The sequence below is a fragment of the Pelophylax lessonae genome (genome assembly GCF_965119305.1).
Source record: "Pelophylax lessonae genome assembly, chromosome: 12".
Classification (NCBI taxonomy): Eukaryota; Metazoa; Chordata; class Amphibia; order Anura; family Ranidae; genus Pelophylax; species Pelophylax lessonae.
In genome coordinates, this window is record NC_138779.1 from 161,411,904 (window position 1) to 161,435,334 (window position 23,431).

The window sequence follows — 23,431 nt, forward strand, 5'->3', positions numbered from 1 at the left end:
GAATATTAGGGAGATTTATTTGCCTTCCTTGTCGCAGAAGGTTGCCTTTCTAGTGGCTATTACTTCTGCTCGCAGAGTTATGAGTTGGCGGCGCTGTCCTGTCCGCCTTATTTAGTGGTCCACAGGGATAAAGTGGTCCTCCGACCTAATCCGTCTTTTCTTCCTAAGGTGGTGTCGGATTTTCATCTTAATGAAGACATTGTGTTGCATTGCTTATGTCCTAAGCCTAAGCATCCCAAGGAAATTGATTTGCATTCTTTGGATGTGGTTTGAGCGATAAAAGTTTATCTGACGGTTACTGAGTCCTTTAGAAAATCTGACTCTTTGTCCTTACGGACGGTCCTCGAAAAGATTTGGCTGCATCTGCTGCGACCATATCCAGATGGATCAGGGAGACGGTTGTTCAGGCATATTCGGTCAAGGGTCAGGTTCCTCCTTTACCTGTGAAGGCGCATTTTACTAGAGCGCTGAGTGCCTCTTTGGCTTTTCGCCATCAGGCCTCTATTATACAAGTTTGTAGGGCAGCGACTTGGTCAAGTTCTACAAGGTGGTTTTGCTGGCATTTTAGGATGCCTCTTTAGGCCGCAAGATTTTTCAGGCTGCTGTTTCGTAGGAGAATGTTTTTTGTTTCTCTTATGGGTCTTTTATTGGATAAGCTCCTGTTGTTTGGTTGAGCTTCAGGTTAGGGACAGACCGATTATGGGCAAGGCGATATATCGGCGGCCGATAAGCACTTTCCCCGATATATTGGTATCGGCCCCGGAACTGGCCGATATTGCCGAAATTTATGTGACTTCATTCTGCCTTCTTAGGCCGCCTCCCTCGCCTTGGACAGCCTCGTTTGGAGTCGGGACTAGTCTCGAGGGAGTGTATCACAACCATACACCCAACCACAGCAGCCTGGTGCCAGCCAGCCACCCACATCCACAGGCCCTGTACCAGCCAGCCACAGGCACTGTACCAGTGTGCCCGCCAGCCACCCACCCATGGGTCCTGTGCCAGCCAGCCACCCACCCACCCACAGGCCCTGTACCAGCCAGCCACCCATAGGCCCTGTACCAGCCAACCACCCACCACATGGTGCCAGACAGACAGGGTTCCAGACAGCCAGCCACCCACCCACCACAGGGTGCCAGCAAGCCAGCCATTAAGCATTAAACAAAAATTAACATGTTCAGTACCAGATTTGTGTCAAAAATTGTCTTTATTTTTCAAAACTCGACCCATATCGGCCGATACCTTGTGACCAAAGTATCCATATCGGCCCTGAAGAAAACATATCTGTCTATCCTACTTCACGTTACATCTGTCTATCCTACTTCAGGTTACCCAGTTGGCGAAGTTTAGCCTTTGGAGTTTACGTTACTTCTGGTTGCATTCTTCCCACCCCTCATGCCTACACTGCTTTGGGATGTCCCATTCAGCTGATGAAGATGAGGCTGTGTCTATCAAGGGACGATAGAGAAAATAAGATTTTTGTAAGATCTTACCGTAAAATCTTTTTCTCTGAAGTGCGTTGACAGACGCAGTACCTGCCCCTCTTATTTGGGGATGTTTTTTTTCTTCTTCACTGCTTGCTGCTAAACTGGTTTGCTGAGCTGTGTGTGTGTGGGTTATGCCTGTAGGGACAGCACCGTGGGCGTGTACATGTAAATACATTCCTGCCTAGACTACTCCTGCAGGGGGCAGCATAACCCATTCAACTGATGATGAAGCAGCGTCTGTCAATGAACTTCAGAGAAAAGGATTTTACGTAAGAGCTTACAAAAATCTTATTTTTGTCTTTCCGTAAAATCTTTTTCTCTGAAGTTCATTGACGGATGCAGTACCCGCCCCTCTTTTTTGAGTTGGGTTGGTATTGTTTTCTCTGATGCTGCTTTGTTACAAAACTGACATCCTATAGCAGAGAGGGGGAGTATACCTCCTAGGACTGCCCATAGGCGTAGCCAGAACTTTTATCTGCCTAGTGTTTTACTCCTGTAGGCGGCAGTACAACCCTACTGTTAGGAAGAACAGAGACTGCATCCGTCAATGAACTTCAGAGAAAAGGATTTTACGGTAAGACAAAAATCAAATTTAGCCCGATGTGAGACTACTAAGCTTTATCCCTGACAGTATGTTGTGGGACACATTTTGGCTGTTCTCTAATCTAGTGTGGAAAGGTGTCTGGCTTTGAATAATATCGATGGGGCAGATATTCACCTTGGACATTCTGTTTCAGAGACCTATTGCATCTCTTTCCTTGGTAGAAAGCCTGTGTGCAAGTTTCACACCGATTACACTGCCTGTGAGGCTGCTTTGCTGTGAGACCCTAATTTAGTCTTGCCGTTTTTAGACTTCTCCTTTTGAGCCTTTCTAAAAGATTCACTTGTCACTTCTTACACGTTAGGTTACCTTTTTGTTTGCCATTACTTTCGGCACACATGGTTGTCTGCCTTTTCTTGAAATAAATTCTATTTCTTCTCCAGAATAAGTTGGTGGTAAGGCCATTTTTATTTTTTCTAAATACCTATGGGGGTTTCTTCATTTAACCTGAATCACAACATTTTATCCATTTGTCCTAATCTTAAGCATTTTAAAGCCTAGTACACGCTATCAGTTTTTTTTTTCATACAACCCAGCTGGTTGACTGAAAAAAAAAAAAATTGACCGCTTTCAATGTTAGTGCAGCGATCTCCCCACTGAGCTGTTGTGTCCTGACAGGGGGACGGCCCTTTCACCAGAACACTCCTGTCAGCGCTTTCAGCCAATGGCTGGTCGGGAGCCAGTTCGAGTGCTAGTTTTCCAGCATGCTCATTCGACCGGCTGCCATACACACGGCCATATGTTGGACAGTTTTTATTGAACTGACCGATGTCTACCAACATTCAGCCCCTGTGTACTAGTCTTAAGGAGAAAGTGCTATTCAAATGATGTTCAATTTTTTTCTGAAGTCTACAGATTTAAGACTGTCTGAGTTAATTTTGGTTTTAACTGAGGGTCCTTGCAAGGGTCAGACTGCCTCTTGTTCCACTATTTATAGTGAGCATTCATCAGCGTTTTCTCAGGCCTTTGGCATCAAAGGCAAGGTTCCTTCTTTCCCAGGCAAGACTTATAACACTAGCAGTGCTTCCTGAACAACAGAGCATCAAGCTTTTGTTCAAGCTTGTAAGGCTGCCACCTGGTCTTTTCTCCCAATGATTACTAAGTTTTAATAAGTAGATGTGTTCACACCTCTGTATACGCCAGTTCTGAGCTTAAAGTAAAACTATATATAACATTTTTTTTTTTTTCATTTTGGATAGAGCAAGGGAGGGTTATAACTCTTGTCACGTTTTTTTTTTTTTTTTCACTTCCTATCCCACAGCTAAACAGGAAGTAAGAGGAAATCCTTGAAGGTTAAGGAAATTCCTTGGGTACCAACAGGTCACCAGAACTTGTGTCCCTATTGGAAGATTTCACCTCTAGTACTTTTCTCGGGGACAAACCTTAATTTAGGATTTTCTTTTACCTTCATTTTCAATGATAATGGTAAACGGGACAAATGGAGAAGGTGAATCTTTCTAATGGGACACAAACCACAATAAAAACTGGCAGGTGTTCTAATCCATCTTCACTCTATCCAATATTTAAAAAAAAAATAAGTTTTGCCTTTAGTTATAATTTGCTGTTGACATTTCAGTGGGATTTTCTCCTTTTTTTGTTTCAAGGTGTGTAACAAAGGGTTAATTTTCATGTTACATATATTCATTTATTGCCAGGTTCAATATATTTACCCTTTCAGATTTGTGGATGAAGTACAATCATTAAGAACACACACAAGTAGTAAAAGTAATAAAAAGATTTACTTAGCTTCGGTTAAAGATGGAATACAGATGATAATACAGATAATCTCAGCAACAATTCCAGGGAACCCCGTAAATTTATGACGCCAGTCAAAAGCTCTGGAAACAGCCTATGCTATGTCCAGGCACATATCCACTCGTATGTCCTGAAAGAAGTTCTGCAAAATCTCTTGCATGTATAGTATTTATAATTGAAAAAAGGCGCCAATAAGCTAGCTTTATCTGGTTCCAACAAAAAAGTAGCCAACAGTTTCCGAGACAATATGACCATCTGTGAGGTCAGAAAAGGTCAATGTATGCAGAAATAAGAATAAAGAAGCTATTTAGTATAGAGAAATGTGTCCGTGTGAAACCATTCAGTATAATGTTCACACAGATATATATATATATATATATATATATATATATATATACATACATATTATATACACATACATACACACATACAGAAGTGATGACCTTATTAACTATCATAGTTAATAACAGCTGATACCAAGTTCTTTGTAAATCAATTATGAATATTTTAGACCCATACTACAAAAGTGTGTTGACATATTTACGTTGTTGCTTATCCCTCATGTTCAAGACTTTGAGATTTCTGAAGTGTCTTAGATGAGAGGGGTATGCTTGAGCTGGGGAATTCCTACCCTTTTTTGACCAGTGTCCATTCACCTAAAGGCGAATCAATTAGTCATGACTATATGATGTACTCTGTGTCTTGTGATGTATTTATTTTTAACTATTGACAAAGATGCGTAATACAGCATTTTTTTAACAGCAATTAACATGCACAATATGGGCTTAACAAATAAAAAGTTTGGTACTATCACCTCTCCTATTAGTAATGTGTGAGTGGTGGAACACCAGACATTCTAAACCTTATCATATTTATGGGGAAATCCCCTGTGTTCAAAGTAGTTTTTTCATAGGGTAGTATCTGGCTCACTATCTGGATTTATTAGCGGGTGGATGGAGGAGCAGATTGATTACACTTAAGTGCAGTAGCCTTTTGAGCTAAAAATTTTTCCCTTATTAAAACTCTAGTATATTTAGGCCATTGTTCTGCTTCCATTATACCAAACAGACAGATGCGCAGGGGTGAGCGGCACAGGGACAGAAATAATTTTAGACAATATACCGTATCTATCACCCGTCTCCAATATTGATCAATCACAGGGCATAACCACATTAGATGAATAAAATCTGCATGCAGGCAAGTACACCTAGCACATGCTGACGTGGTTATGTGATGCATAATGTGAAGTCTCACCGGGGTTAAATATTACTGACTGCACCATATATAGTTGAATGTTTATTTTTAATGGCTGTTGAGACAGTCAGTTGGGAGGTACACACTTCCTCCCAATCCTCATCTGACAAATCAGGTATTAGTATTTCAAAATATAAATGTATAAATATAGCCCAATCCGTGTGTCTTAGTCCGATATATTACACATTCAGCAGCGCTTATACACACACCCTCAATGTATGTAAGTATAGGTATTCAACACCTGAAACAGTTCATAATGCTCAGAAACTGTTAAGTCCACGCATATTCAGGAACCACATATAGTCTGTCAAATCTTCCTCAGATGTAAGGCACCAGTGTTTCCACACAAAGGTAAAAAAGCCTCCACCACACCGACTGTGCTCCCCTATGCAATGGACACTCACCACATTGCCCTTTAAATCAAGCCTTTATGCATAAGCTGCATGAGCCCTTGCTTCAGATCAGCCTGCCGTTTCCAGAGTCTATCCTTCCACCAGGGATATTCACCAGGCTTCGTATCTCATCCAGTTGAATTTGTAAGCAAACAGGAAGCGGGACATAGCGTAATATTGTTTAAACTTTATTTAATATGCAAAGTTCCCCATCACCCTTCAATATATCTGCTTACATTTCTAATAACCTTTAAACGCATAGTATACAGTCAATGAGACTGGGAAGGTACCGCTGCTCGCCGTCCGCGAGCCTTGGCGTCTCCCTGCTATGGGATGTATCGCTCCTCAGCTACCCGGCGATTTCCGGAACTCCAGCTAGTACCTCCCTCCGTCTCCAAGGCAGCAACGTACGTGCTTGCTGACGCGTTTCGTCACGTGGGACTTCAACAGAGGACTAGATGCTAGATCTGGGTTAATGTATGCAGCCGGAGGACCTCCCACTTCACTTTGATAGGTCACCGTTATAGATGGACATCTCTGGCTCCACCTCATCGCTACCGAGCGGAGTACGGGCTCAGATGGAAATCACAATGGGTGTCTCGAATCTATCTATTAAGATCCAAGACTGCCACATATATTGTAAAGTATTTTAAACATGGGTGCGCTCCATTTCTCCTTTATCTGGTATAAAACCTTTGCCTCCCTTGGACCTCCTTCCCCAGGACCGGGTCATAATAACCTCACCGATCCAATCGGCAACCGATTTCCGGTCTATTGATGTATGGTCAAAATGTTATTACAACCTCCAATTTACTATATTTTTAGGAGTGGAATCAGTAATCTACCCATGTTTATTCAATACCAGATCCTATCCGGATGCATACAAGATAATCGTGCAATCATGATTCAAAATAAAACCACTAAAATACAGTGAATTTACTGTTACCATTGGTAACAACCTGATACTTTAAAATGGTACCATGTATATATATATTAAAATCCATCCTTATGCGGATTCAATGATAGGATCTCATACAAAATATATATATCTCAACATATAAAAATCATTATAGCAATTAAAATGTTAAAATAATGCTATCAGTATAGGCTTAAAATTGCAGATTGCGGGCATAATGATTCAAGTCTTAGGAATGAATGTTGTCAGTAGAGGCCAAAACTGCAGACTGCAGGTATGTTGGATACAGTTAATGTCCAGTCAATCATCATAAAGTGCACTTCAGTGTATATCACAGTCCACCGTCCATTAAAACCTTAAATTAATAATTACTTAAACAATTTAGATCAAGCTCTATATTCAATCCGTTTGGCGTCAAAGAGTTAGTCTTATAAATCCATTCTGTTTCCTTCTTGGACAGTTCTCTTACTCTGTTACAACTCCTCCAGTTGGTTGGCATTTTTTCAATGCCCCAAAATGTTAGCCCTGAGGGGTCTCTGCTGTGCTTTTCCCTGAAATGCAATGGGACACTGTGTGCAAAGGTTTTATACCAGATAAAGGAGAAATGGAGCGCACCCATGTTTAAAATACTTTACAATATATGTGGCAGTCTTGGATCTTAATAGATAGATTCGAGACACCCATTGTGATTTCCATCTGAGCCCGTACTCCGCTCGGTAGCGATGAGGTGGAGCCAGAGATGTCCGTCTATAACGGTTAAATAAAGTTTAAACAATATTACTCTATGTCCCGCTTCCTGTTGTTTGCTTACAAATTCAACTGGATGAGATATGAAGCCCGGTGAATATCCCTGGTGGAAGGATAGACTCTGGAAACGGCAGGCTGATCTGAAGCAAGGGCTCATGCAGCTTATGCATAAAGGCTTGATTTAAAGGGCAATGTGGTGAGTGTCCATTGCATAGGGGAGCATAGTCGGTGTGGTGGAGGCTTTTTTACCTTTGTGTGGAAACACTGGTGCCTTACATCTGAGGAAGATTTGACAGACTATATGTGGTTCCTGAATATGCGTGGACTTAACAGTTTCTGAGCATTATGAACTGTTTCAGATGTTGAATACCTATACTTACATACATTGAGGGTGTGTGTATAAACGCTGCTGAATGTGTAATATATCGGACTAAGACACACGGATTGGGCTATATTTATACATTTATATTTTGAAGTTTCATTCACAGTGGCTGCTAGTGTATGAAAAGGATGCACGTATTTACAGTAATCCCCCGCTCCATCGCGGTTCAGTTTTTGCGGTCCCGTTAATTTGCGGGTTTTTTTGTAATGTTATTTTACTATATAAATCATTAAAAATGAAATATTTTTGTGTTTTCCATAGCTCTTGCTATTTCTCTTAGTATCTTTTATGTGTTTAAATGAGTTTCTATTGTTTTAAAAGTGTGTTTAAAGACCTTAAAATGCTTCTACACGTACAGTGACAGTAAAAAAAACATGCCTACAATGCATTTTAATAGGGTTTTTCTATTTCGCGGAATTTCACTTTTCACGGCTGGGTCCGGAAAGTAACCACCGCAATGGAGGGGGGTTTACTGTATATGATTTTATATAATCCATTGGATATTTTATGAATATTTTACCCTTTTAGTGGATGTTTATTTTATCAGTCGATTTTATCCACAAACACTGTTTTATTTATCCATAAGCGCCGGGCGGGTGGTTGGGGTTTTTTTAGCTTCAGACACCTTTTTTTACAAGGTATTAGTATTTGCTACTTTGTACGAAATTCAAGAGGTTTTTGTTAATTGAGGTAGCCAGTAAATGGGAGTAGAAAGTTGAGATCAAGCCCTTAGGGCCTTATGACCGTATCACATCTATCAATGCCAGTAACACCAAACTGAGGATGCAGAGCATGACGCAGCTGAATATATTTATAAAAGTCTTAGAAGATCTTCTGCATTAAGTGTATGTAGAATTCCGAATTTTTAGAATCTTCTGTGTTTTTACCAAAACAAAAATTCCTATTTGCTTAAATGCAATTTTAAATCCTCCCTCTGTCACTCCCCCCCCCCCCCTCGTCTATCTACCCCCTTCCTCCCAAGTGACCGTCAAATTTAGGGGAATTAATTGTGGCCCCCGTTTTTTCTGTGTGAATAATCAAAATGTATTTTACAAAAGAAAACTCTGTGATTGCCTAAACAAACACAACATTCCAAATAAGCACGCTTCTAAACCTGTACTTCCAATTAGCCCATAGCTCCTATTTCAACAAGATAGGGAGGGGAGGGGGGAAAGGGAAAACAAAAAAAAAACACCAAATCCCCTCGCTCCTCCCCCACCCCACCCATACTCCTATATATAGTTACATAGTAGGTGAGGTTGAATAAAGACAATAGTCCATCCAGTTAAATGTTCCGCTCATTGTTCTCCAACCAGGATGCAGCGGCGGCCGGTGTATCAAAAAATAAAGCTTTTCCTTCTGCCAAGATCTTCAATCTTGCCGGATATAAGATGGCATTTTGCACATTTATCTGCCACAAACCTCTCTTAAATGTCTAAGTTTCACCCTCTTCCTCTGCACTTCTGCCGAGTAGTCCAGAAAAAAATTAGACTTTCACCCTATTAAATGTTATATCCTTCATCTCTCTTGCCTTAGGAAGTATTGTTTCTCTGTCCTTAAAGAAAATTAGTTTAATCAGCACTGGCCTCGGCATCCCACCCGATGGGGGGGTTCTCAATGGGACTCTGTGCTCTTTCAATTGCAAACAGAGGTGAAAGCTATTCTCTTCCTAAAGTTTCTTGGATCCATCTTTCCAAAAAGTCTCTCATATTACCTCCTTCGCTTCTTTCCGGTAGCCCCACTATCCAAACATTGTTTCTTCTTAGCGGATTTTCTAAATCTTCTATTCTATCATTTTGTCTTTCAACTGTGCCCTTCAGTAACTTGATCTCCTGTTTCATGGGTATAATTCTGTCTTCTATCCCACTTACTCTATCCTCCAGTTCCGTAGTTTGTTCACACACTTTTTGTAAATCATTAATTACTGATACCATTTCTTCCTTAATACCCTTTAGTTGGTCTGCCATTTCGGTTAGGGCCAATTTACATCCATTAACTGCTAACAATACCTCTCTCAAGGATGGCTCCTCTATCACTGATATTTCTAAGCTTGAGAGGTCGTGTGGTCCTGCAGTAGATGGCGTGCACGGTGCAGATGCAGCTTTAGGGGGTCTACTTTGTGGGCTAGATCCCTTCAAACCTGAGGGGTGCGGAGGGGATAGTTTTACTTGTTGTCCCTTTCCACTATAGTTCTGTGAGGGGTAATGAGCATATTTCTCTAACTTTGCAGCTACCTCCCTTATTTTTTTCCTTTACCTTTTGTGTCTGTAGGCTGGTAGCATCTTGTGTTCCTAATAAATCCCCCTTTTTTTCGTGTCCTAATAGCCCACTCTTACGCAGAAAGGTTAGAATCAAACAGTTCATTTTATCCTGTAGTTCTCTTCTTTTAATACTACAATAAAAGAAAAAAAAAAGTTTTTATTAATCTACAGGTTTCTTGTAGCATAGACCATAGACTCCCAGGTAGTAGATGAAACACAGTAATCATCTCGGGGTCTTTATGGGGAGAGCCTCAGGCTTATGGCCACATACAGGTAGGATCTGTCCCTGATGTCCTGTCTCCCGAGTTTTATCTGGTATCCGGGGAGAGAAGGAAGCCACCGCCGAGCTATTAAATCTCCAAGTCTTCACGATCAGCTGACCGCAGCTCCTAACCCCCAGCCAGAACGGGATTAGAACAGAGTAAAGTAAGCGATGTCCCGTCAGCACAACAGACCAGTCTAGCGCCTTGGCTTGAGTAGTTTGAATAGTCCGGGGACCGGAATGAACTGGAAGCCGCCACAAGCAGCCGCTCCTCACGAACAGTTGACCGGGGCTTCCGTCCCTCAGCCAGCACGGGAACAGAGCGGGGTAAAACGTTCTCATGGCAACACAGCGGACACTGCGGCTTTAAAGTTAGTCACCAGCCCTGCTCTGTCGCAACACTCCACACTGCTGACGGACCAGTCTCCTGACCGGCCAACCACGGAACCCCCAGCGGGCTCCAATCCACAGCAGGGCGGACGCAGCTCAGGATGAAGGAGCTACAGGTGAGTTACACACACCTGCTCACATTGGTGTCAGACCACTCCCCTCCAGATGGTAAAAACGCAGAAGATTCTAAAAGAGAAGTTAGTTTGGGCACATTATTTAAAAAAAAAAAAGAAAAAGCTTGAGGACACGGTATAGAATAAATAGGGGACACGTGCTTATTTATATGAGGTGGTTCACAAAATATACACACAATAATTTAATTCTTCCTTTATGATGATAAAATGGATGATAGAGTTACGATTTGTTCGTGGAATGTGAGAGGGTTAGGTGATCCACTGAAGAAAATAGCCCTATTTAAAACCGTTTCATTGTTAGGAGTTTCTGTCCTTTGCCTCCAGGAGACATATCTTACTAAAGAAATCTGTGTTGCGGTGCAAAGGATTTCCCTTCCAATATCATTCAGTATATACATCCTATTCAAGAGGAATGAGTATCCTAATACACAAATCAAAAAGGTTCTCCTGTAGACAAGTAAAAATAGATGAGGGGAGATACATATTTTTATACTGTATGCTGGCGGAAATGCTATGCATTGTAATGTTGTCCTCCTTTTAAATTAGAGGTAATTAAACACTTATTGGAATTTATGGCAGATAAACCAGGGGTTCTAGTGTTGATAGTGGGGGATTTTAATATGGTAATGAATGCTCAAGCGGAAAAATGTCCACTAAGAGATAGACAGGACCACAATTAATTCACGCTGCTTTATAAGATATTTAGAGAGACATGTCTAAAAGATATATGGCGAGAACGTCACCCTACAACCCAAGAATTTTATTATTACTCTGACACGCATTTAACACTCTCTAGAATAGATATGGCAATAGGTAATGATGCTTTTAACCACTTTAAGACCGGGTCTAACGTATAACAATCGATTGCTGTTTGTACTATTGACTAAGATGTTGCAATGTGCTGTGAGGAGAGAGCGTTCCCGGAAGCAGTGTGTGTGGACGGAGCAGCAGCAGCTGCGAGGTAGCTGGGTGGAGGAAGAGTAAGAGCCGCGGGTGACACGTGCGGAGGAGCCGCACTAGGAAGCCGGGCACGGGTGCAGAGGACCTCCGGGACCGGTGACAGAGTGGCGGTGGAGCACGGACGTGAGTAATGGACTGATCAGCTGATCATCTGATTGGGGGGGGGGGTAACTAAGTGACTGTGGCCTGCGACTAACTGCGTCACTTTATAAAACTCTGATCTGACCGCATCTGGAGTATTCTGTCTAGTTCTGGTCGCCAGTCCTCAGAAGGGATGTGTTGGAGCTGGAGAGAGTCCAGAGAAGGGCAACTAAACTAATTAGGAGATTGGAGGACCTTAATTATGAAGAGCATCTACAATCGCTTAATTTATTCTCCCTGGAGAAGAGACGCCTGAGAGGGGACATGAAAGCAATTTATAAATATTTCAATGGTGATCTCAGCATAGAAAAAAAGCTATTCAGTCGCAAGGATTGCATGAGGACTCAAGGACATACAATGTGATTAAAGGAGAAGCGTTTTGACCTCAGGCAGCGCAGGGGGTTCTTTACTGTTAGGGCTACAAGATTGTGGAATTCTCTACCACGATAGGTATTTTCTGTGGGAAATATGGCTACTTTCAAAAGACTCTTGGACGTACATCTCAAGGATCAGAACATTAAGGGGCATGAGAGATGATTATGGCCACGCGCGCCTACACAGGTTGAATTGGATGGACTATTGTCTTTATTCAACCTCAACTACTATGTAACTATTTTTGACACTTGGTGTTTATAAGCTAAAATCATTTTTTTTTTTTTTTTGCTAGAAAACTACTTGGAACCCCCTAACATTATATATTTTTTTTAGCAGAGACCCTAGAGAATAAAACGCATTTTTTTGGGAAAGAAATCACTTTTTTCAATTAAAAAATAAAAAAACCTGTAAAGTTAGCTCAATTTTTTCCATAATGTTACGCCGAGTAAATACCCAACATGTCATGCTTCAAAATTGCGCACGCTTGCGGAATGGTGGCAAACTTTGGTACTTAAAAATCCCCATAGGCAGCACTTTTTCTACAGGTTATCAGCTTAGAGTTACAGAGGAGGTCTAGGGCTCAAATTATTTCTCTCGCTCGAACGATCGCGGTGATATCTCACGTGTGATTTGAACGCCATTTTTATTTTTACACAATTTTAAAAAAATAATAATATAATATAATAAATATAATATAAAAAAAATAATAATAATTTGATCATTTTTATTCTTATTACAAGGAATGTAAATATCCCTTGTAATATAAATAGGCATGACAGGTCCTCTTTATTTTGAGATCTGGGGTCAAAAAGACCTCAGACCTCACAACTACACTAAAAGAAAAAAAAAAAAAATTGGACCTTTAAACCAGTTGCTAGGCAACGACGTTTGACATTGCTCCGGTCCTCCAAGACCATAGAGTCGAGTGAGGGCCATCTTGCCCTCACTCGACTTCCTTTCTCTGAGGATCCGGGACCGGATCGTGTTCCCCGCTGCCGGCGGGTCCAGTAAGCGGGGAAAATGGCCGGGACGTGGCGGGAGGCACCTCTTCTGCCGCACCGTAAGGGTGATCCTGCGGTGAATCCACCGCTGGGACCACCCTTATCTGAAAGCCAATCTCCCGCCGTTGAAAAAAATAGCGTCAAAGACCGACGTAAATCGACGGCGGGTGGTCGGTAAGTGGTTAATACAAAGTTATTTGTATCTGATATGAGGCTAGAGGTTTGTCGGACCATTCCCCTATAGTTTTGTCAGCAAATCTGGGTAAGAGACGGGAAAGAGGAGAATGGAAAGTCAATCCATTTTGGCTACAGTTGATGTCCCCTAGGGAAAACATGATGAGCAACCTCCAAGCATTCTTATAATATGGGATACGCTTAAGGCTTATTTAAGGGGTATTCTAATCCAGCAAATCTCTAAAAAGAAAAAAATTACTCAGGATTGGGAGTTAAAAGTAATGAGGGAAGTGACGGAAGTAGAGAAACTTTATGTAGAAGACCCATCGCCAGATAATTTAAGTAAATGGTCAGAAGCACAACAGGTCTATCGAACAGCACTGTTAAAGAAAGCAGAGAATAGAAGATTTTTTTTTTTAAACAGGCACATTATGAAGAAGGTGAAAATACTGGGCACATGCTGGCTCTCCTGGCGGGGTCCCAGGATGCCAGAGCTAATGCTCTGGTGTCTGTGGGGACTCGCGCTGGGGGAGTGACCATGTGCCCAGCGGACATTCTGGGTATTTTTAAGGAATATTATGCTGATCTTTATAAATCCAGAGTAAGTAAAATAGAGGAAAAAAATTGGTGATTTTTTTGGAGGTTTAGTCATCCCACACCTCTCAGAAGAAGATAGGGTATTTTTGGATCAGCCTATTACTATTAAGGAACTACAGGAGGCAGTGATGAGCTCTCCCGGTCATAAGGCACCAGGTGCAGATGGACTGCCAAACAAAATCTTTAGAGAATATGGGGAAGTACTGATTCCAGAGCTATTACAAACGCTGCATGAGGCAGTAGAAAAGGAAAGACTTCCAGTATCTATGACAAAGGCAACAATTATAGTAATTCCAAAAGAAGAGAAAAATCCCCTACACCCTTGCATCTTATAGGCCAAACTCTGTTGTGTACGGATGTTAAATTGCTGGCAAAAGTCTTAGCAAATAGAATAAACGGCATTAAATATAAGGAGATTGTTTCTACATTTGCAAGTACCAACTGAGGAGATGGACTTGAGCGGTGCTGTCAAAGCGTTTGAAAGCATTGAGTGGCAATACCTGTGGGAGGTGTTGGCAGCCTTTAATATAGGCCCTGGATTTATAAAATGGATGACATTATTATATACTAACCCTAGGACAAAAGTCAAGAATAATGAAAAAATATCAGTGTGATTTCCATTCTTCCGGGGCACGAGACAGGGTTGTCCACTGTCCCCACTGCTATTTTCATTGGCGGTGGAGCCATTGGCCATAGCCATGAGAACGGCAAAAAATGTCAGAGGCTTTAGGAGAAAGAATGTGAGGAAAAATTTTTGCTCTATGCTGACAATATTCTCTTATGTTTGGGAGATGTAAACTGCTCACTGTGTGCTGCAATGAATATTATAGAGACATTTGGAGAGATTTCGGGAATTTCCATTAACTGGGAGAAATCGATTCTTCTCTGGGTGGATGGACTAAAACAGGAGTTGCCCGAGTGTGCCAGCACTTAAAGATAGTGGAGGGATTTAAATACTTGGGTGTAAATGTTACAATAAATCCCAAACTATATATCCAAAAAAACGTAGAACCTCTAATGGACTCATTCAAGGGAAAGTGCAAGGTATGTTATAGACTTCCTCTATCGGTAGTGGGCCATTGTAGTTTGATAAAAATGGTGTGGTTGCCTCAGCTGTTATATATACTACAGAATTCACCAATGGATTCCAGGGGTGTGGTTTGGGAAATTGGAAACTCTCTTTAGGAACCTGATATGAAAAGGACAAGCCCGAATTAAGCTGAGAACACTGAAGCTGCCAAAGGATAAGGGGTGGGGGGGGGGGGGCAGTTCCACACCCTGGGAGCTATTTCTTGGCAACTCAGCTTCAACAGATAGGGGATAGGTAGCAACACCACTAGTTATAGTGCACAGGCGTTGGCATGTACCCCTCATTTATCTTTAATTGAGGCTTTAGAGGCCAACTCATTGGGAGTGGAGTATCAGTGTCCCTCAGTAAAATTAATGTTACAGATATGGAACATAACTAGAGCATTATTTCAATATGCCGGTTATACAGAATACACTCCCATATGGGACAATAAACTTCTGGAGCTTATGGGGCTAGAATATTTTCATATATGGAAACAGAGGGGCATAGTAAGATTGTCACAGCTATATCGCGAGGAAGAATTGAAAACATTCAAAGTTCTGCAAGAGGAATTCAGTCTATTGAATAGTAATTGTTAATACTTACAATTAGAGTGGAGTTCCACCTGAAAAAAAAATACCCCCGGGACAGTCAGGGCTAGTGCATTCCACAATGGATAGCCTCTGAACTGTCCCAGGTTGCACTTACCTTTTAGAAGAAATACTTACCTTGAAGATGTATTGTCCAGCGCTGCCAACTCAGGTGTGGGCAGCTTGAAGCCAGCGCGATCCTCTTCTGTGTCCTCTTCCGTCCTCTTCGGTCCCACGATGCACTGCACCGGCCCCGCTGTCACTTCCGGTGCTGCAGCGTCATCCCTGCACAGCTTCTGGGCATGCCCAGAAGCTGTTTAGCAAGGTATGATAGTGCCTGCACCAGAGCTGACGTCGGGGCCGGTGCAAGCACATTGATTCCTGGGAGCGATGACGTTCAGCTCCCAGGAATCATTGCAAACCAGGAAGTGACGACGGGCCGTGGCCGCCGAGGGGACGAAGAGGAAGTAAGGTAAGTATACTATCTTCTAAAACAAGGTAAGTAAAAAAATAAATAGCGATTATCCATTTATGTTTCAGGTGACCCTTACCAAGAAGATGCACGGAACTTCAATTTTAGGGTGGGACTCCACTTTAAGACATGCTTTGACTATACAATTTAAAGAGCATAAACTGGAATGGATTGGAGTTCCCTTGTTAAAAATGGTGGTCGAGTCTACTACATTAAAGGGGTTGATATTGAAACTGTATAATAACATCCACTTAAAAGTATTAGAAAAGGACTCTAGGGTCACTAGCAGAGGTAAATGGGAAGAGGATGTGGGTACGATAACAGATGCTCAGTGGCAGGATATGCTCTCCTCGACAGATTTATTGTCTTTATCAGCAGCTTAAAGACTTACACAGCTTTATATTACCCATAGAGCATTTTATACACCTAAAAGATTGTTTCAATTTGGGCGACGGCCAGATGCATCATGCCCTAGATGTAGGGTCGAAATGGGAGATCTGATTCATATGTTGTGGAGGTGCCCCAAGTTAGATAGATACTGGGAAGGGGTATTAGATAAAATAAATATGGTATATAAATTAAATTTGCAGATGGACCCATTACTTTGTATACTAGGACATCTGGGGCACGAGGTGGGGCCAAAACCCAAACGGATTGCAGTGTTGAGATGTTTATATCAATCTAGAAAAGGTATTATGTCAAATTGGATAAAATCTCAACCTCTCTCACTAGGGGAATGGCAGAGAAGAATAAATAATAAAATAGTGAGGGAAAAAATATTTTATAAGAGGCGGGGTGATATAATAGGATTTGAAAAAATATGGAGAGTATGGATTGATGTCCTAGGACCATTACCTGAGGTTAAAATTGCATAGTAAATCTGTGTTGTGGTTAAATTATCTCTGATTGGTGGGGGTTGGGGCGGGGGGGAGGGGTGGCATTGTTGAATATGTTTTTTACTTGTTTTGTATGGAAATGTTGTATATGGGTTAAAAATAAGAAATTAAAATAAAGGTGAATTGGGGGGAAAAAAAATTCAGAATTTATTTTTTTCCGCTTCTGTAGCAACATGTCTCACTCTATACAGTTTTTGAGCTTTCTGGGAACTGATCTTTTTATATGGTAAAAGAAAACAGAACTGAGATTCTGGTGCTGATAATGATCTGTCCTGGGTTAGAGCTTGGGTGACTTAGGCTGGCCATACACTATACAATTTTCTTATTCAATTTCCTTTAGATTTACCTTAAACTATGTAGTGCAAGGGCCTGCCTGACTGCATACAAATTGAAAGTGTTTAGGTTTGACCCTATATTACATGGTTTTGGTAAATCTAAAGGAAAGTTGAACAAGAAAATTGTATAGTGTATGGCCAGCCTTAGGTTCAAATTGTTGGAAGCTGTTGTTAAATTAAAATTGAGAAGGTCTGTATCTTATTAGTGTACTAAACTATCGCTCCCCAGTTGTAAATATACACATATACCATACCCATAGGCCTATAAAACATGTACTTATGTTTAGTGAGTGATGATCTACCCAATATATGGGGAGTTTAGTTTTGTACAATATAGAAATTGTAACCATCATTAACTGCTAGACTTTTTATTCAGTATTCTAACTGAAAACAGAGGCATTTCAAATTTTAAATATTTTTTTGTGTGTGTAGGCACCTGAGCCCTTAAGTACACTGAAATCTATGGCTGAAAGAGCAGCTATTGCAACCAATTTAGAAGATCCAGTGCCTGCTATCCATCTGGCTGAGCGAGGTAAAGAAAAATAGTTCTGCCCTACCAATATGCTGTATTTTATGTATTTCAATGCAGTGATTCATTACAGTGTTTTGCATGGCATGTAGCAAAGGTTTTTAAAGCCTATTAGGCCTCTTTCATATGGCGATTTGATCAATTCTGCTTGTCCATTTTTCAGGCAGACCTGATTATATGGCCCATGTATTCCTATAGACCAGTGGTTCTCAACTCCGGGCCTCAGGACCCACTAACAGGCCAGATTTTAAGTATCACCTTGGGGAGATGCTGACTAGAATACTGCAATCACTGATCAGCAAAATATATCACCTGTGATGTATTTCAGTTATCTTGCAAACCTGGTGTGTTAATGGGTCCCGAGGCCTGGAGTTGAAAACCACTGCTATAGACTGAACTGTGTAAACTGACCAGTGTTGATTTACAACCACCTAAATCCAATCTGATCTGCTCAAAAAAAAAAAAAGACTATCTGTTCCACTCTGTCTAGGTGAATCGCATGGCAGCCGGGTGTAAACGGATCCGCCTAGATGGAGTGGAACAAATCCCCTTCTGTTTTGTTTGAGCAAGTCGGATGTAAATCAACACAGGTCTGTTTACACAATTCAGTCTATAGGAATACAAGGGCCATCCGATCAGGTCCACCTGGAAAACTATCAAGCAAACCTAATTTGAATCACTTTATTAACAAGGCCTTATGGGCTTTACTAAGTCTTTGCCACATAGAACAGCACAGGCTTTGTCCGTGCCTGCTCTGCATAAACGAACCTGTCATTCGCTCACTCTTTTCTGCTCTGCAGGGGAATAGCGGACAGATCCTCTGCTGAGCAAGGCAGATTTTGCCTCATGTAAAGGGCCTAAGAGGGTGTGGCGCTGCTATTGTAATGCAGTTCAGATAATGACAGTAAAATCTCATAATTGCAGTTCTAAAATGCATTTAGGAAATCAAATTGTGAGACAGATGTATAGATTAGAAATTCTTAATCCATCTTTAATTTATTCAGTATTAATGCAAAGACACAGCAGTTGTTACCCTGAATCTGTCTGTAATTCAAAAGAAATTGTCTAAAAGTTCTCCATGAAAATGTCTTGAAATTTTTTACCATGCGTGAATTGAGCTCCTTTTGAGCATAACAATTATTTGCACTTGTAGAAATCATCATCACTACAACACAGCCACCTACCAGCCAACCCTCAACACAGCTTACAGAAGTGAACATCCCTCTTTCACTAGGTGTGTGTCCTTTGGGCCCTGTCCCACTAACCACAGATCAACTTTACCAACAAGCAATGCAAGAAGCTGCATGGCATCATATGCCACACCCATCTGATTCAGAAAGAATACGGTATGTACATCTATTTTGTTTAGTTTTTCAATCTTTTATAATAGGGTTTACATTTTTTTTATCTGTGAAGTAAGGGGTTGCTGTCAAAACAGGAATAGAGGGGAAATCTTTTAATGGGGACACTAGTTCTGGTGACCACCTTGGATTCCCTCAATTTGAGGGGTTTCCTCTCACTTCTTGTTTTGGCAATGGAACAGGAAGTGGATTCAAATCTCCTCGATAGGACACAGAAGGCAAAAAAGAAACTGACAGATTATAACCCTCCCTTACTGCATTCAAAACGAAGAAGAAAAAGTTTGCGTTTAGTCTACTTTAACTCTTTGCAGCCAGAGCTGTAATTGCATTTTTACACACATATGAAATGCACATTTTCTCTTACGTCCTCTGACAGTTGCCACCCATTCATACAGTCTTCACGATTGGGTATTGGCCTTCTCCGCAAGAGCAAGCTAGGCAGTAATATTGTTAATACAACAACATTAACATATAGACACACACACAGGGGGCTGTCCCTCTGGCCAATATCCTCCAGCCAGTAACACACTAATCCAGTTCTTTGCTGCCTAGCGTCAGCAGTAGGCTAGGTTTTCCCTGCTGGGACCTAGTGTCTCAGTTTTTTCTTTCGGTCTCTTTTTGAAAAGTGTTTTTTTTTTCTTTTAAAAACTGCTTTTTATTTTTTCTCACCTACGCTAGTTAGTCAGAATTTGGAGGACTACAAGTGTCAGCAGAGCTGGGCTTCGCACTGGTTAATATAGAACCTTATGTATTCCCAGTCTGCCATCAAGCGCTGCAGGCTTTTGGTACGCCCAGGCCTCACAACGACAGTTTCCCTGGAAGCGGGGACGAGCCTGCAAAGTTTCCTATATTCGCTGGGATGTCTCAACTTCGGAACGCCCGGGTTTTGCTAGCATCCTTCCTGGCTGACTGCACCCCCACCCAGGGTGGGAGGTTTCCCGTGTCTGAGCGGCGCCTACGATCGCTGGATGGTGAGTTCTATTGCCCCTCTGTCCCTGGGAACTGGTTGAGGGGGTATTTAGTGGGCCCACTCTGGGGATGGCGGTACATGTAAAGTTTGCTGTAATGTCCCCCTCATGGCTGTGGGATGTCCCCTTGTGTCTTACCTTCCCTGCCCCTGCGGGGGCACTCCTGCGGTGCGGACCACCATGGGGGGGTGTGGGGGCTCCCTTCTCCCCTGGGGTGCTCTGTGCAGATCTTGGTGGGGGCCAGTGCGGGCGTTTGCTGCGGTGTTTTGCCCTGGCTGGCTGGCTGTTTGGCCTCAGAGTGAGAGCAGCGGCCATTTTCCATCATCATTGTGGGCGCCATCTTTAGTGTGGGCAGGTGTCCTGTCTGGGCAGCAGCCATTTTCTAAGTGCTTTTTCTCCATTTACTTCTATCAGCACCCAGGCACCATTTCTTTGTGGCTTAGGGTGGACTTTTGCCTCTAGGGGCGTGAGGCCACTTTCTCCTTTTACATCAGCCTTCTCAGCAGCGTGGCAAGTACAGGGACACTGTGGGGGTATTTTACTGTTTTTCTCTGGCTATATTCCTGCTAGCACTCTTTTGTCAGTGTGGCTTTAGTTAATGGAAGAGTCTCCACCTGTAGTGCAGTTTGCGATAGGGGTCTGTGGGAACCGCCGTTTTAAAGGGCCAGTGTCCTTATTTTTGCACTTTGCTAAAATGGAGTCCCAGGATAGCAAATTCCCCACAGACCTGGTTGGTGGTTCAAGTACCCCTGATTCCACTTCCTTAGCCTCTATGTGCTGCACTCGGGACTTTAGCGTCAAAAGTTTATTTACTGATGTCTGACCGAGTTGCAAAGAAACGGCCTATGCCCTCTCAGTCTTCTGACTCAGAGCCTGAATTGGTTGCCACGGACGATGTACCCCCTGAGGGGTCCCCGTCCTCTCAGTCGGATGTAGAGGAGGAGGAATCATCCTCTGGAATGGCACGTGACCTCGCTGCTGTAAACGCACGTATTAGCTCAGTTAAGGAGCCTTTAAATCTTGATGATGAGCCCTCCATGTCAGGTAAGCGGGTTTCCATCGGGACCCCTAAGGCCCTGAAATCGGGTCAGGTTTTTCCTTGTCCGGAGGAGTTTCAGGAAACTAAATGACCAATGGCGTTGCATTAAGCATACACTGGTGGTACCTAAGAGGTTTAAGTACCGTTATCCCTTTTGGTCGGATTTGGTTGATTCTCGCTGGACTGTGGTTCCCAAAGTGGACCACACTGTTTCCAGACTGAATAAATCCACCTTGATGCCCGTGGAAGACGCCCCGGTGTTTAAGGGCCCGGCGGATAGACGGGTGGAAACGCTTTCCCGCCACATGCATATGGTGGCGGGTTCCCTGCTGAAACCGGTATTCGCCTCTGTGATGGACTCTTAGGCTATCGTAGAATGGGCCAAGGTGCTTAGGCGCACTCTGGTAGCAGAGTCGGTTTCTGCTGCTGCGCTGGACATGTATCAAATGGCCCAGGTGGTGATGTACCTGTGTGACGCGGCGTTGGACGAGGCTCCTTTGGTCGCACGTCTATCTGCGGTCGGGATTGCGATCCGCCGCATTATTTGGCTGAAAAGCTGGCAGGCAGACCACGCTTCTAAGAAAACAGTGTCTGACATCCCTTATGCGGGGGATCATCTTTTTGGTGACACTCTCGATGAGCTAATCAAGGGGCTTACTGGGGGTAAGAGCACTCTCTTGCCTCAAGTCTCGAAGGGTAAATCTCCCCGCACTAGGCGGGATCCCTCCTTTAAGACTAACCGGGGGTCCTTTCGTGCCTTTGGGGCACAGGAAAAGGGTAAGTCCTTCAAGGCCTCTGGTGGTCACAAGAAATCTTGGGTGGGTAAGCCCAAAACGGGTCAAGCTGGGCAGGCAAGTCCACCCCTTCCTGAAGGGACACCCTCACCCGTATCAGGGGTGGGGGGACGTCTGCGTTGTTTTTCCGAGCCCTGGTTGTCCAATATTCAGGACAGGTGGGTTCACAAACTTATTCGTTCAGGGTACAAGATCGAGTTTCGATCTTGCCCCGCAGACAGATTCTTTCCATCAAATCTCCATCTGACTCCCGATCATTTCCAGGATCTACAACGGGCGGTTCAAGATCTTCTCGCCCAAGGGGTCATCGTGACGGTCCCTCCGCGGGACAGGTTTGGGGGGTTTTACTCCAATCTGTTCACGGTGCCCAGAAAAGAGGACAAGGTGCGTCTTGATTTTGGACCTAAAGTTACTGAACTGCTTTGTGCAGGTACAGAAGTTCCAAATGGAATCAATCGGTCAGTGGTGGCATCTCTGAGTCCAGGGGAATTCATGGCCTCCATCGACCTAAAAGATGCGTATCTGCACATCCCTTTTCACAAGGGTCATCAGCGGTATCTCCGTTGCGCAATAGTAGAGGGGCATTACCAGTTCGTGGCGTTGCCCTTCAGTCTTGCTTCGGCTGCGGGTGCAGGGGATTGCGATCCTTGGTTATCTGAACGATCTCCTGTTAAGGTCGAGCTTGAATGCCACTCTATTGAGCGATCTGTCGGTCATGGTTCAGACGCTCCAGGCATTCGGGTGGACCATCAATTTTCGGTTCGTCTCCCCTACCTGGGGATGATCTTGGACTCCACTCAGGCGAAGGTCTTCCTTCCGGAGGACAAACTCCAGACTCTGCAGAACGAGATCAGGTCCCTCAGGGACAACGATCTCTCCTCACTTCGGACCTGCATGCGGTCCCTGGGTCTGATGGTGTCGGTTTTCGAAGCGGTCCCTTTTGCGCAGTTTCACGCGAGAAAACTGCAAGCAGAAATTCTTGCCAGGTGGGACAGGCATCCTCAGTACCTGGACATGAGGATTTCTCAAAGCCACCAGGTGAGATCGGATCTTTTGTGGTGGCTTCAGTCACCGCTTATGCAACAAGGTAAGTCCTTCCGGCCGTTATTGTGGACGGTGCTCACCACGGATGCCAGCCTGTCAGGCTGGGGTGGAGTTCTGGGCACGCTTTGTGCCCAGGGGACGTGGTCGGGGGAGGAGTCCTCCCTACCTATAAATTTCCTGGAGCTCTGGGCAATCAAGCTCTGTATGTTCCGTTGGTCGACTTGGCTTCAGAGCTGCCCTGTGCGAGTGCAGACAGACAACGCCACAGCGGTGGCGTACATCAATCATCAGGGGGCCACCAGGAGTGCCTGGGCAGCCACGGAAGTGGCCAAGATTCTGTCTTGGGCCGAATTGCATGTTCCTTCAATTTCGGCCGTCCACATTGCAGGTGTGGAAAACTGGCAGGCGGAGGGGGTCTCCGGACGTGGATCTGTTCGCGTCCTGTCTCAAAAAAAAGGTGGAAACGTTCGTGGCTCGATCTCGCGATCCTCTAGCGGACGCCTCGGAC

At 43.3% G+C, this 23,431-nt stretch overlaps 1 protein-coding gene across 2 annotated transcripts in view; it reads left to right on the forward strand.

Annotated features, from left to right (window-relative positions):
- CNOT3 (CCR4-NOT transcription complex subunit 3) overlaps positions 1–23,431 on the forward strand; it is an 894,807-nt gene that overhangs the window by 687,229 nt on the left and 184,147 nt on the right. For both annotated transcript variants that reach the window (XM_082273841.1, XM_082273842.1), the window contains exons 14-15: positions 17,621–17,720; positions 18,871–19,063. In XM_082273841.1, coding sequence (XP_082129967.1) covers positions 17,621–17,720; positions 18,871–19,063 — 293 coding nt within the window. The remainder of the gene's footprint in view (positions 1–17,620; positions 17,721–18,870; positions 19,064–23,431) is intronic.